This window comes from Schistocerca cancellata, chromosome 5, assembly GCF_023864275.1.
Source record: "Schistocerca cancellata isolate TAMUIC-IGC-003103 chromosome 5, iqSchCanc2.1, whole genome shotgun sequence".
Lineage (NCBI taxonomy): Eukaryota > Metazoa > Arthropoda > Insecta > Orthoptera > Acrididae > Schistocerca > Schistocerca cancellata.
The window spans coordinates 14,520,839-14,536,640 of NC_064630.1; the positions used below are offsets into that span (position 1 = coordinate 14,520,839).

Consider the following 15,802-nt stretch of genomic DNA (forward strand, 5'->3'; position numbering starts at 1 on the left):
TAACAGTTGAATGTTTTAATCTGTCGATAAAGATTCCCTTGTTAGTAGTACATCACAAGTTTAACATATGAATTTACTTAAGAAGACAGAACAACTTTTCAGAATTCTGGTTGAAATTCGATCAAGACTATATGAGTTTTTGCAGTTTATAATTTTATAATTACGTTAATGTAAGTAAAGGGTGTTGGTGCTACTTCTAGTTGCTAAAACGTTTTTTGGAATGACATTTTCACATCTTCTGTTACTCCTTTAAATAAGACATTTAACCCTACCGCTATATTTAGGAAATGTTTGTTAGAAGTACTCGCAGCTGATGAATTATCGCTCACAACGTTGTCATTTAGTTTAATTGTTATGGTACCTGGTATAGTGACTGGGTGCCCTGTCTGCTGTTTGAAAATATTCCCTATAGTTTGAATATTATTATCTGCATTATTAATTCACGTAAAGACATGTATACTTCTTCACATTTTAATGACTTTCCTTAAGATATTGCAGTTTTTTAACGTACAAGTAGTGTAAGATCATCACTTATTCTGTCCATCACATAAATTTTACTCTATCTCTTACATGAGATTTTAATACATTTTGTTATAGATAGCTTACTTGATTTTTAATGGATTTTCTGGACAACATTTTCAGAAAGCTACTTTCAAATATTGACACGAATTTTCTGTAGAATAAATTTCTGTATGTATATGATCCTATAGCACCTTTTTAATATACTCTTAAAACACTGTATCTTGTTCTTATTAACAGGGCTCATTGCTTTGTGATTTTCACTCCCCCAGGCTGTGGCTAAGCCATGTCTCCGCAATATCCTTTCTTTCAGGAGTGCTAGTTCTGCAAGTTTCGCAGGAGAGCTTCTGTAAAGTTTGCAAGGTAGGAGACGAGGTACTGGCAGAAGTAAAGCTGTGAGTACCGGGCGTGAGTCGTGCTTCGGTAGCTCAGATGGTAGAGCACTTGCCCGCGAGAGGCAAGGGTCCCGAGTTCGAGTGTCGGTCGGGCACACAGTTTCAATCTGCCAGGAAGTTTCATATCAGCGCATACTCCGCTGCAGAGTGAAAATCTCATTCTGGAAACATCCCCCAGGCTGTGGCTAAGCCATGTCTCCGCAATATCCTTTCTTTCAGGAGTGCTAGTTCTGCAAGTTTCGCAGGAGAGCTTCTGTAAAGTTTGTACGGTAGGAGACGAGGTACTGGCAGAAGTAAAGCTGTGAGTACCGGGCCTGAGTCGTGCTTCGGTAGCTCAGATGGTAGAGCACTTGCCCGCGAGAGGCAAGGGACCCGAGTTCGAGTCTCGGTCGGGCACACAGTTTTAATCTGCCAGGAAGTTTCAGATAGCTCAATAACGCATCTTGATTTCTCATGAACTGCTTAAAATTTCTTTGAGGGATCTCTAGACTGTTACAATTACCATATAAGTATTCTGCAGCAACAATTCGCAAGATCAGTTCCTTTTATGTGACAGCAGTTTCTGTAAAATTATAATATTAATCTAATTCATCTTCATTCCATACATCTGCACGTTGGGTAGAATTCGTGTGTTCCAAACTGTAGAAGACTCACAGAAGTTGTTCCAAAAACAGGAGTAAGTTCTTACGAATACACTACCACGCCCACTGAAAACTTAGTAGGGCACTTTTCTCTAGCAAATCGAGAGTTTGTATTACAGTACCTCCATATGTGCTATGTTGGGATATCCGGATATTCAGTATTATATGTAATACTTTCACAGCCTCACAATATGACTTTGAGTGTCACCTACAGTCTGTTTTACATTAACTGGCATCCAAAGTTGTGATGTTATCCCAACAACTACAATCTGCAGCCATCCGACACAGGCCTTGCCTTCGATGGCGATGAAAAATTTCTACGAGAATCAGTTATAAAATCCTAAAGTAGAATGTGTTTAGATATGTTTAGTGTCTTTAAGAACGTAAAAAAAATATGTATACTTAATTTTAATAAGAACCCTAGTTACGTTACTTTTCGAATAAGTGAACTTTTCTCGTTTGGGATAGAGCTTCAGACTTACTGTAACATGTCTGTAAAACTACCGAATTCTCTGACTTTTCCTTTTCAGTGGTTACCACAATGTCTCACTAGGCAAGAGGTCTTTCCAAAGTTGGATATCATATTGCGTTTGCTATGTATGAGATTTGGAAGACAGCATTTTTAGCACTTCGTCAGTGGTCAACTCACATCACGTATGAAGTTCAAATTTTCTATCTCTGACAAAAGTCATGTAAAAATTTCCAAATATTTGGGGCTCTAAGCACGTCGAAATTCAGTTCTTAATTTAAATTAGTACCAAAGGTACATTTTTCATGTAATACGTGAAATATTCGCAGCCTGAAAAATTTCCTAGTTGAGAACTGTCAGGCAAAGCTCTTTGCATAGCAACAGTGCCAACACAGTAGGGGCCAAGAGTGCCAGGACAGCTCCTTTTGCTGTATTGCTGGCGGCAGTAGTACAGCCCAGTAGCTGTGAAGTACTTTAACTGGGGATATAGAAGCAGCTACTGTATATCACACCATCCCTGAGACTCGAGTGCACGTTTGTCGAAATTACCTGTACAGCTGAGTCATAGAGTACTCACTTCTTCTTCAGAAACATCCAGCACATATACACATTGGCATAATTATGTTTACTAGGTGGGTAGGAGCAAATATTCTCCGTGTTTCACAAATGAATGTATATTTAGTTTATAGGCATTATAATGTCGTGCTACGTTATTAGTTTTAAATAGGAACATCATAGCCCGATGCTTCGATTCAGTTGACTGGTCAAAACGAAGCAGTTAACACGAAATTTCGATTGTATAGCATTAATGTACAAATCGTAGTAAAAATTCTTACACTTTATCCACGAATAATATGGGCGTGTTGAACATTGCTCTGAGTCGTAAATAGCCAGGTTCCTGCAGTACAAGGCGTCTTGTGGCATTTGAAAGAAAAGCATGTAGACGGAGGTTGAATTTTGATCTGACTTTTAATAAAATTTTGAAATCTTCTAAGTAAAGCAGTTAAAGAAGTTAATCAAAAAGCAATGGCAATAGTACAGTGCCTGAGAAAATAGCTGTTGACTAACGTTGACATTACGTGTGTAGGTGCCTGGGTTTACACTATTCCAATCACATGTAGTAGAAACTTAGTTGAATTTACAGTTTTTTTCAAATTTACAGCTACAGAATTTAACTTCAGGTTAATAACATTGCAATGATGATGAATAAAATGAACCAAGGACATAAAGTGATTACTTGGAATAATAAGACACGTAACATTTACATTTGAAAATCGAAATATTAGGGAAATTAAGAATACTAAACCACTATTTAATAATTACTGGCATAATTACTGGGTGTCTAATTTTGCTAATATTTGCATTTCGTTAAATCATGTATTTATGAATAGTGTGAAAGACTTCATCAGAAGTTACTTATGAAACAATATGTACTAGTATATTTACATCACGTTAGACTTAACTTTTTAAGTGTTCGGTAAAACTTTACACGAACTGCAGCTATTGGTAACATTTTCGCAAGTAGTTAACATTTGTAATGGGACAAAAACATGAACTTGCATATTTCTGAACAAACTAAAATGAGCATTGTGTCGTAACTTAACCTTAGTATTGACCTTCTCACTACAAAATGTCTTGGTCAAATGCAGAAGACGGATGTACACTACTGTTTGTAAAAAGTGAAACACTCAGAAGCAGTGGTATGCAACACGCCGCGATGAGAGGACGTGTAGAACAGCGGAACCGTAAAAAGTGATTTAAACAGCAGAGGGGTGGCGTCCACGTACGCCCAAGGGCTCCCTCTTTTGTGTGTCTACGTCCACATCTACATTTATACTCCGCAGGCCACCCATCGTTGTGTGGCGGAGGGCACTTTATGTGCCACTGTCATTACCTCCCATTCCTGTTCCAGTCGCGTATGGTTCGCGGGAAGAACGACTGCCGGAAAGCCTCCGTGCGCGCTTGAATCTCTCTAATTTTACACTCGTGATCTCCGCGGGAGGTGTAAGTAGGGGGAAGCAATATATTCGATTCCTCATCCAGAAACGCACCCTCTCGAAACCTGGACAAGCTACACCGCGATGCAGAGCGCCTCTCTTGCAGAGTCTGCCACTTGAGTTTGTTAAACATCTCCGTAACGCTATCACGCTTATCAGACAGCCCTGTGACGAAACGCACCGCTCTTCTGTGGATCTTCTCTATCACCTATGTCAACCCGACCTGGTACAGATCCCACACTGATGAGCAATACTCAAGTATAGGTCGAACGAGTGTTTTGTAAGCCACCTCCTTTGTTGATGGACTACATTTTCTAAGGACTCTCCCAATGAATATCAACCTGGCGCCCGCCTTACCAACAAATAATTTTATATGATTCTGGAACCGCGCGACCGCTACGGTCGCAGGTTCGAATCCTGCGTCGGGCATGGATGTGTATGATGTCCTTAGGTTAGTTAGGTTGAAGTAGTTCTAAGTTCAAGGGACTGATGACCTCAGAAGTTAAGTCCCATAGTGCTCAGGACCATTTGAACCATTTTTATATGATCCTTCCACTTCAATTCGTTCTGTACGCATACTCCCAGATATTTTACAGAAGTAACTGCTAGCAGTGTTTGTTCCGCTATCATATAATCGTACAATAAAGGATCCTTCATTCTATGTATTCGCAATACATTACATTTGTCTATGTTAAGGGTCAGTTGCCACTTCCTGCACCAAGTGCGTATCCGCTGCAGATCTTCCTGCATTTCGCTGCAATTTTCTAATGCTGCAACTTCTCTGTATACTACAGCATCATCGCGAAAAGCCGCATGTAACTCCCGACACTATCTACTAGGTCATTTATACACTCCTGGAAATGGAAAAAAGAACACATTGACACCGGTGTGTCAGACCCACCATACTTGCTCCGGACACTGCGAGAGGGCTGTACAAGCAATGATCACACGCACGGCACAGCGGACACACCAGGAACCGCGGTGTTGGCCGTCGAATGGCGCTAGCTGCGCGGCATTTGTGCACCGCCGCCGTCAGTGTCAGCCAGTTTGCCGTGGCATACGGAGCTCCATCGCAGTCTTTAACACTGGTAGCATGCCGCGACAGCGTGGACGTGAACCGTATGTGCAGTTGACGGAATTTGAGCGAGGGCGTATAGTGGGCATGCGGGAGGCCGGGTGGACGTACCGCCGAATTGCTCAACACGTGGGGCGTAAGGTCTCCACAGTACATCGATGTTGTCGCCAGTGGTCGGCGGAAGGTGCACGTGCCCGTCGACCTGGGACCGGACCGCAGCGACGCACGGATGCACGCCAAGACCGTAGGATCCTACGCAGTGCCGTAGGGGACCGCACCGCCACTTCCCAGCAAATTAGGGACACTGTTGCTCCTGGGGTATCGGCGAGGACCATTCGCAACCGTCTCCATGAAGCTGGGCTATGGTCCCGCACACCGTTGGGCCGTCTTCCGCTCACGCCCCAACATCGTGCAGCCCGCCTCCAGTGGTGTCGCGACAGGCGTGAATGGAGGGACGAATGGAGACGTGTCGTCTTCAGCGATGAGAGTCGCTTCTGCCTTGGTGCCAATGATGGTCGTATGCGTGTTTGGCGCCGTGCAGGTGAGCGCCACAATCAAGACTGCATACGACCGAGGCACACAGGGCCAACACCCGGCATCATTGTGTGGGGAGCGATCTCCTACACTGGCCGTACACCACTGGTGATCGTCGAGGGGACACTGAATAGTGCACGGTACATCCAAACCGTCATCGAACCCATCGTTCTACCATTCCTAGACCGGCAAGGGAACTTGCTGTTCCAACAGGACAATGCACGTCCGCATGTATCCCGTGCCACCCAACGTGCTCTAGAAGGTGTAAGTAAACTACCCTGGCCAGCAAGATCTCCGGATCTGTCCCCCATTGAGCATGTTTGGGACTGGATGAAACGTCGTCTCACGCGGTCTGCACGTCCAGCACGAACGCTGGTCCAACTGAGGCGCCAGGTGGAAATGGCATGGCAAGCCGTTCCACAGGACTACATCCAGCATCTCTACGATCGTCTCCATGGGAGAATAGCAGCCTGCATTGTTGTGAAAGGTGGATATACACTGTACTAGTGCCGACATTGTGCATGCTCTGTTGCCTGTGTCTATGTGCCTGTCGTTCTGTCAGTGTGATCATGTGATGTATCTGACCCCAGGAATGTGTCAATAAAGTTTCCCCTTCCTGGGACAATCTCCGGATCTGTCCCCCATTGAGCATGTTCTTATTTCAATTTCCAGGAGTGTATATATTGTGAAAAGCAATGGTCCCATAATACTCCCCTGTGGCACGCCAGAGGTTACCTTAACGTCTGTAGACGTCTCTCCATTGAGAACATCATTCTGTGTTCTGTTTGCTAAAAACTCTTCAATCCAGCCACAGAGCTGCTCTGATATTCCGTAGGCTCTTACTTTGTTTATCAGGCGACAGTGCGGAACTGTATCGAATGCCTTCCGGAAGTCAAGGAAAATGGCATCTACCTGGGAGGCTGTATCTAATATTTTCTGGGTCTCATGAACAAATAAAGCGAGTTGGGTCTCACACGATCGCTGTTTCCGGAATCCATGTGGATTCCTACAGAGCAGATTCTGGGTTTCCAGAAATGACTCGATACGCGAGCAAAAAACTTGTTCTAAAATTCTACAAGAGATCGATGTCAGAGGTATAGGCCTATAGTTTTGCGCATGTGCTCGACGACCCTTCTTGGAAACTGCAACTTCCCGTACTCTTTTCCAATCATTTGGTACCTTCCGTTCCTCTAGAGACCCGCGGTACACGGCTGTTAGAAGGGGGGCATCAGTGTTACGAAACGCTCACTTGGTGCGAAGCCGTCACACGAAGTGGAAACGTGTGGCAAAGTGCCACTAAGGCTCAAGAACTTCACAGCACGGAATATCGGCATGTGAGTGCGTTCAAGCGGGGTATAATGGTTGGTCTTCGGGAGTCTGCGGTTCGTACAAGGCACGCTGCCAACAGTGAGGGCTAGGTAGAGCCAGTGGTGGAACAGGGAATCACACAGCACCAACGGGGTGCTGGACGACACAGTGTGACCACAACGTGACACTTGGCTGTGAAAGACAGAACTGCTTCGTTCACAGTGTAGGCACGACTTTGGAGCACTGCATGAGTGTGAACATGTCTGTGTCGACGGTCCCATGCCTTCTTCTGCGGACTTGTGGCACGTATGCCATCTTGTTGGCTTCCGTTGACCAGAACCCACAAACGCCGTAGACTGAAAACGGCACGTGAAAGCACACACACCTCAAAGCAGACACAGGCGTGCTAAGGGGTAGAATGTAGCGTTTTGCTTCAACTTGTACTACAGTAATGGCCGTTTATGCGTTCGATGGCACTGTGGTGAATGCAGTCTGGCAGACTACTGTTGAGCGGCATAGTAGGCAAAAGCCAAGTGTGATGGTTTGGGGCACCATTGCCTACAAAACGCGAGCTCTCCTACTACGTCTTGAGATAATCGGAACACCTAGCGCTACATCGGGGAGGTTCTGCAACCCGAGGCACTGTCCCTCCTGCAGGCCGCCCCGTATGCCATTTTCAGTAGGACAACGCTCCGCCACATGTGGCGAGGAATGTGCAAGCCTTCTTCGAAGAACAACGGGTACCACTGCTTCCCTGGCTTGCCTGATCCATGACACGTCACTCATCGAAAGTGTCTTGGACGTGGTGGGTAGGCAGCCTGCTCGCTCAGGTCCTCGTGTAGCCATAGCTGATGGATTGCTGGCGCGCCTACAAACCGTGTGGCAGAGTATTCCCCAGCAACATACCCAGGCTCTCTTTGATTCGGTTCCATGACGTCTACCAGCTCTGATTATAGCACGTGTTGGCGCTACTCCGTACTAAAATTCCACAGTCACAGTGCATGTACAGGTCTCTAATGCCAATAATTTTGTGTAGCGTCATGCTCCTAACCGATGGAAAAAATTTCATTGTGATCGCATGTCTCGGTCTTGGTGTTTCACTTTCTACAGACAGTAGTGTATTTTGGGTTAGATACGAGGTGCATTCAAGTTCTAAAGCCTCAGATTTTTTTCCTCCGGACTGGAGCGAGATAGAAACATGCGCATTGTTTTAAAATGAGGCCGCGTTCATTGTCAATACGTCCCAGAGATGGCAGCACCGTACGGCAGATGGAATTTTACCGCCAGCGGCGAGAATGAGAACTGTTTTAAATACTTAAAATGGCGACGTTTTCCTTACTTGAAAAGCGTGCAATCATTCGTTTTCTGAATTTGCGTGGTGTGAAACCAATTGAAATTCATCGACAGTTGAAGGAGACATGTGGTGATGGAGTTATAGATGTTTCGAAAGTGCGTACGTGGGTGTGACAGTTTAATGAAGGAAGAACATCGTGTGACAACAAACCGAAACAACCTCGGGCTCGCACAAGCCGGTCTGACGACATGATCGAGAAAGTGGAGAGAATTGTTTTGGGGGATCGCCGAATGACTGTTGAACAGATCGCCTCCAGAGTTGGCATTTCTGTGGGTTCTGTGCACACAATCCTGCATGATGACCTGAAAATGCGAAAAGTGTCATCCAGGTGGGTGCCACGAATGCTGACGGACGACGACATGGCTGCCCGTGTGGCACGTTGCCAAGCAATGTTGACGCGCAACGACAGCATGAATGGGACTTTCTTTTCGTCGGTTGTGATAATGGATGAGACGTGGATGCCAGTTTTCAATCCAGAAACAAAGCGCCAATCAGCTCAATGGAAGCACACAGATTCACCGCCACCAAAAAAATTTCGGGTAACCGCCAGTGCTGAAAAAATGATGGTGTCCATGTTCTGGGACAGCGAGGGCGTAATCCTTACCCATTGCGTTCCAAAGGGCACTGCGGTAACAGGTGCATCCTACGAAAATGTTTTGAAGAACAAATTCCTTCCTGCACCGCAACAAAAATGTCCGGGAAGGGCTGCGCGTGTGCTGTTTCACCAAGACGACGCACCCGCACATCGAGCTAACGTTACTCGACAGTTTCTTCATGATAACAACTTTGAAGTGATTCCTCATGCTCCCTACTCACCTGACCTGGCTCCTAGTGACTTTTGGCTTTTTCCAACAATAAAAGACACTCTCCGTGGCCGCACATTCACCAGCCGTGCTGCTATTGCCTCAGCGATTTTCCAGTAGTGAAAACAGACTCCTAAAGAAGCCTTCGCCGCTGCTATGGAATCATGGCATCAGCGTTGTGAAAAATGTGTGCGTCTGCAGGGCGATTACGTCGAGAAGTAACGCCAGTTTCATCGATTTCGGGTGAGTAGTTAATTAGAAAAAAAAAATATCGGAGGCCTTAGAACTTGAATGACCTCGTAGAGCAGCGACCAGTCGTAGAATTAAGTTGCTTTAATATGACATTTATAGTCACAACGAAGATCAGATTTCGACCTGTGTCAGGTCATTATCAGTGCAGTGCGGAATTCTAGCAGTTGTTCGTGTTCAAGTGAATGCTTACACAGTTCAACCATTACGGACACAGGTCGAAATCTGATCTGCGTTGTAACCATAAATGTCATACTAAAGCAACTTAATACTACGACTGACCGCTGCTCTGTCTAACCCAGTACAACCACAGTTGTTGCGTGCAACCACCCCATGGAGGGCAAGCTGAGTAGTGTATTTGTTGCTGCCTACGTGGGCAAAGTAACGGAAGTGGGAACTGAGGAGAACGGATGAAGGTATTGGACGCGTTGTGTGTGTGATTCAGAGAGTGCACAGTGTGTGATTCGGTGTTGTGGTGTTGCAGGAACTGCGTGGTGGGCCCGCAGTTCAGCGTGAAGGTGTCGGACCACGCGACCTACTGCTCGCGCTACGACCGCGACTACTACGTCAGCGACACCCAGGCGCGGCTGCCCGTGCGCTGGATGGCCTGGGAGAGCCTGCTGCTGGTGAGCGAGCCTCCGTGAACACACCAGAACACACAACTCTTTCCCTTCTCCTCTCCGTGAACACACCAGAACACACACCTCTTTCCCTTCTCCTCTCCGTAAACACACCAGAAGACACAACTCTTTCCCTTCTCCTCTCCGTAAACACACCAGAACACACAACTCTTTCCCTTCTCCTCTCCGTAAACACACCAGAACACACACCTCTTTCCCTTCTCCTCTCTGTAAACACACCAGAACACACAACTCTTTCCCTTCTCCTCTCCGTAAACACACCAGAACACACACCTCTTTCCCTTCTCCTCTCCGTAAACACACCAGAACACACAACTCTTTCCCTTCTCGTCTCCGTAAACACACCAGAACACACAACTCTTTCCCTTCTCCTCTCCATAAACACACCAGAACACACAACTCTTTCCCTTCTCTCCGTAAACACTCCAGAACACACACCTCTTTCCCTTCTCCTCTCCGTAAACACACCAGAACACACACCTCTTTCCCTTCTCCTCACCGTAAACACACCAGAACACACACCTCTTTCCCTTCTCCTCTCCGTAAACACACCAGAACACACAACTCTTTCCCTTCTCCTCTCCGTAAGCACACCAGAACACACGCCTCTTTCCCTTCTCCTCTCCGTAAACACACCAGAACACACACCTCTTTCCCTTCTCCCCTCCGTAAACACACCAGAACACACACCTCTTTCCCTTCTCCTCTCCGTGAACACACCACAACACACACCTCTTTCCGTTCTCCTCTCCTCTACCGTATAAGTGGTGTACGCTGTTTCCCTCCTCTGTGACTTCCAACGAAGGTCGTCAAAAATTGCTTAGGAAGATCTAAGAGACTCCTGGAGCTCATTTCTCGCATCAGTCATCCTTATTTTACGCGACAGAATATGATCTGAGCCATGGCAATTTCTAAAACAGAACTCCTTTAAGCTAAGCTAGTTGCAAGAAGTTAAGCTAGTTGCAAGAGTTGAAGATAAACCAACGAGAAAAACACATTGCTATAGATTGGACTAGTACTTGTTCCATAGATCATGAATACGACACTTCGTAATGATGTGGAACGTGTCAGGTTAATAAAAGGTGTCTATACAAGATATTACATTAGACAAAATATTACATGACACTAAATATTTTTAATTTTTGTAGGGGTTGGGAAATTACCCACTTACTATATCCAAAAATTCATCTAATGAGTAGAAGGAGTTGCCATTAAGAAATTCTTTTAATTTCCTTTTAAATGCTATATGGATATCTGTCAGACTTTTGATGCTATTAGGTAAGTGACCAAAGACTTTCGTGGCAGCATAATTTACCCCCTTCTGAGCCTAAGTTAGATTTAACCTTGAGTAGTGAAAATCATCCTTTCTCCTAGTGTCGTAGCCATGTACACTGCTATATCTTTTGAATTCGTTCAGATTGTTAATAACAAATTTCATAAGTGAATAAATATATTGTGTGGCTACAGTGAAGATCTCTAGCTCTTTAAATAAGTGTCTGCAGGATGATCTTGGATGAGCTCCAGCAATTATTCTGATTACACGCTTTTGTGCAATGAACACTCTTTTACTCAATGATGAGTTACCCGAGAATATGATGCCATACCAAATCAGAGAATGAAAATAGGCGTGGTAAGCTAATTTACTCAGATGTATATCTCCAAAATTTGGAATGACCCTATTAGCATAACTAGCTGAACTCAAACGTTTCAGCAGATCCTCAGTGTGTTTTTTCCAGTTCAACTCCTCATCAATGCATACACCTAGAAATTTTGCATATTCTACCTTAGCTACTGATTTCTGATCGAAGTCTATATTTATTAATGGTGTCATTCCATTTACTGTGTGGAACTGTATATACTGTGTTTTGTCAAAGTTTAATGAGAGCCCATTTGCAGAGAACCACTTAATAATTTTCTGAAAAACATCCTTTACAATTTCAGCAGTTGATTCTTGTGTGTTGGGTGTGATAGCTATACTTGTATCATCGTCAAAAAGTACCAGCTTTGCATCTTCGTGGATATACAGGGTGTTTCAAAAATGACCGGTATATTTGAAACGGCAATAAAAACTAAACGAGCAGCGATAGAAATACACCATTTGTTGCAATATGCTTGGGACAACAGTACATTTTCAGGCAGACAAACTTTCGAAATTACAGTAGTTACAATTTTCAACAACAGATGGCGCTGCGGTCTGGGAAACTCTATAGTACGATATTTTCCACATATCCACCATGCGTAGCAATAATATGGCGTAGTCTCTGAATGAAATTACCCGAAACCTTTGACAACGTGTCTGGCGGAATGGCTTCACATGCAGATGAGATGTACTGCTTCAGCTGTTCAATTGTTTCTGGATTCTGGCGGTACACCTGGTCTTTCAAGTGTCCCCACAGAAAGAAGTCACAGGGGTTCATGTCTGGCGAATAGGGAGGCCAATCCACGCCGCCTCCTGTATGTTTCGGATAGCCCAAAGCAATCACACGATCATCGAAATATTCATTCAGGAAATTAAAGACGTCGGCCGTGCGATGTGGCCGGGCACCATCTTGCATAAACCACGAGGTGTTCGCAGTGTCGTCTAAGGCAGTTTGTACCGCCACAAATTCACGAAGAATGTCCAGATAGCGTGATGCAGTAATCGTTTCGGATCTGAAAAATGGGCCAATGATTCCTTTGGAAGAAATGGCGGCCCAGACCAGTACTTTTTGAGGATGCAGGGACAATGGGACTGCAACATGGCGCTTTTCAGTTCCCCATATGCGCCAGTTCTGTTTATTGACGAAGCCGTCCAGGTAAAAATAAGCTTCGTCAGTAAACCAAATGCTGCCCACATGCATATCGCCGTCATCGACCCTGTGCACTATATCGTTAGCGAATGTCTCTCGTGCAGCAATGGTAGCGGCGCTGAGGGGTTGCCGCGTTTGAATTTTGTATGGATAGAGGTGTAAACTCTGGCGCATGAGACGATACGTGGACGTTGGCGTCATTTGGACCGCAGCTGCAACACGGCGAACGGAAACCCGAGGCCGCTGTCGGATCACCTGCTGCACTAGCTGCGCGTTGCCCTCTGTGGTTGCCGTACGCGGTCGCCCTACCTTTCCAGCACGTTCATCTGTCACGTTCCCAGTCCGTTGAAATTTTTCAAACAGATCCTTTATTGCATCGCTTTTCGGTCCTTTGGTTACATTAAACCTCCGTTGAAAACTTCGTCTTGTTGCAACAACACTGTGTTCTAGGCGGTGGAATTCCAACACCAGAAAAATCCTCTCTTCTAAGGAATAAACCATGTTGTCTACAGCACACTTGCACGTTGTGAACAGCACACGCTTACAGCAGAAAGACGACGTACAGAATGGCGCACCCACAGACTGCGTTGTCTTCTATATCTTTCACATCACTTGCAGCGCGATCCGTTGTTGAAAATTGTAACTACTGTAATTTCGAAAGTTTGTCCGCCTGAAGATGTACTGTTGTCCCAATCATATTGCAACAAACGGTGTATTTCTATCGCTGCTCGTTTAGTTTTTATTGCCGTTTCAAATATACCGGTCATTTTTGAAACACCCTGTAGAATGGCAAGTCATTAATATATATTAAGAAGAGCAGAGGGCCCAAGACCGAACCTTGCGGCACCCCATTCTTGATTGTTCCCCAGTTTGAGAAATCACCAGTTTTTTGCATATTATGTGAACTGTTTATTTCACCTTTCTGCACTCTTCCAGTTAGGTATGATTTAAACCATTTAAGCACTGTCCCATTGATACCACAGTACTTGAGCTTATCTAGAAGTATTCCACGATTTACACAATCAAAAGCCTTTGATAGATCACAAAAAATCGGAACGGGTGACTTCCGGTTACTCAGAGCATTTAATATTTCATTAGTGAAAGTATATATAGCATTTTCTGTTGAAAACCCTTCTGGAAACCAAACTGATATTTTGTTAAAACTTTATTTTTACAAAGGTGTGAAGCTATATTTTGTTAAACCTTTATTTTTACAAAGGTGTGAAGCTACTCTACAATACATTACTTTTTCAAGAATTTTGGATAAGGCAGTCAGAAGAGAGATTGGGCAGTAGTTGTTGACATCAGACGTATCCCCTTTTTTATGCAGTGGTTTAAAAATGGCATACTTCAGTCTGTCTGGGAAAATACCCTGCTTCAGAGAGCTATTACAATGTGGCTAAGAATCCCACTTATTTTTTGGGAACAAGCTTTTATTATCCTACTGGAAATGTCATCAATTCCATGTGAGCTTTTATTCTTGAGAGAGTTTATTATCTTCCTAATTTCAGAAGGAGAGGTGGGTGGAATTTCAATTGTATCAAATGGTGTGGGTAAAGCCTCTTCCATTAAGTGCCTTGCTTCTTCTAATGAAGATAAAGCAAGTGACATGTATAGTTTCAGTAGCACGATGGAAAAATATCAAGGTTTCATGGACGGATCTGAACCCAGATGTAGAACAGCGCCTCTATTGGGGGAGCGAAATAATGCGCTGATTGAGGGACTCCAGTGATGCTGGTAGAATGTCAGAAGCTGTCTGACCAACGAGATCTAGACATTGCAGATAAGACTCGCTAACAAACAGAAGCCCAATTCGAATAATAATAAACATGTACATCTACATCCATACTGCGCAAGCTACCTGACGGTGTGTGGCGGAGGGTACCTTGAGTACCTTTATCGGTTCTTCCTTCTATTCCAGTCTCGCATTGTTCGTGAAAAGAAAGATTGTCGGTATGCCTCTGTGTGGGCTCTAATCTCTCTGATTTTATCCTCTTGGTCTCTTCGCGAGATATACGTAGGAAGGAACAATATGCTGCTTGACTACTGGGTGAAGGTATGTTCTCAAAACTTCAACAAAAGCCCGTACCAAGCTACTGAGCGTCTCTCCTGCAGAGTCTCCTACTGGAGTTTATCTATCATCTCCGTAACGCTTTCGCGACTACTAAATGATCCTGCTCTCCGTTGGATCATCTCTATCTCTTCTATCAACCCTATCTAGTACAGAGCCCACACCAGTGAGGAGTAAACATAAACCTGTAAGTTTCAATGACAAAAGATCTCAAACTACACCTCCTCATGACCTGCTTCAGAATGTGATTCAGAACAATAAGAAGAAAACTTTACTTTTGCTCGGAGAATTGCTGGAGTTATGTCTCTTCCTTACGAAAACATGTATAAAGAGTACATTATTGTCTCTGATATCAATAGCTGCTCTGTGGCTCTGCCTGGGCTCTTAACACAGCGTGTATTGCTGGCCTGAAGAATCGCAAAATGTTAAGAGTCCTGTAACAACATACATTTTTCATAGGAAATTTTTCAGCTTGTTCATCTGATCTCTCGTGTCGCCTTGGTAAGCACTCATCGTACACAACAAAGTGCTTTTCATCTACGTGTTATAAATCGAATTATTACGGAAGGTACTAATGGTTCAAATGGCTCTGAGCACTATGGGGCTAAACTTCTGAGGTCATCAGACCCCTAGAACGTAGAACTACTTAAACATAACTAACCTAAGGACATCACATACATCCAAGCCCGAGGCAGGATTCGAACCTGCGACCGTAGCGGTCGTGTGGTTCCAGATTGTAGCGCCTAGAACCGCTCGGCCACCCTGGCCGGAAGGTACTACCTATGTCAGATTTGCTCCCTATAATTTAATAGAAAATAATACACTAAGTCATTTCCAGTTGACAAGATTAGACGTAAATAGAAACAAATGGGATATTGTGGATGATTTCAGTTGATTCCCAGGTGGTAAGGGATCACCAAACTTGCGTGTTATAAAAGAAAATTAATGGGATATTCA

The 15,802-nt window shown here is 44.4% G+C and overlaps 1 protein-coding gene across 1 annotated transcript in view; it reads left to right on the plus strand.

Moving 5' to 3' along the window:
* Nucleotides 1-15,802, plus strand: part of LOC126187749 (discoidin domain-containing receptor 2-like) — a 751,525-nt gene that overhangs the window by 721,137 nt on the left and 14,586 nt on the right. Inside the window, exon 18 of the mRNA XM_049929002.1 lies at nucleotides 9,829-9,970. Within this exon, the coding sequence (XP_049784959.1) occupies nucleotides 9,829-9,970 (142 nt within the window). The remainder of the gene's footprint in view (nucleotides 1-9,828; nucleotides 9,971-15,802) is intronic.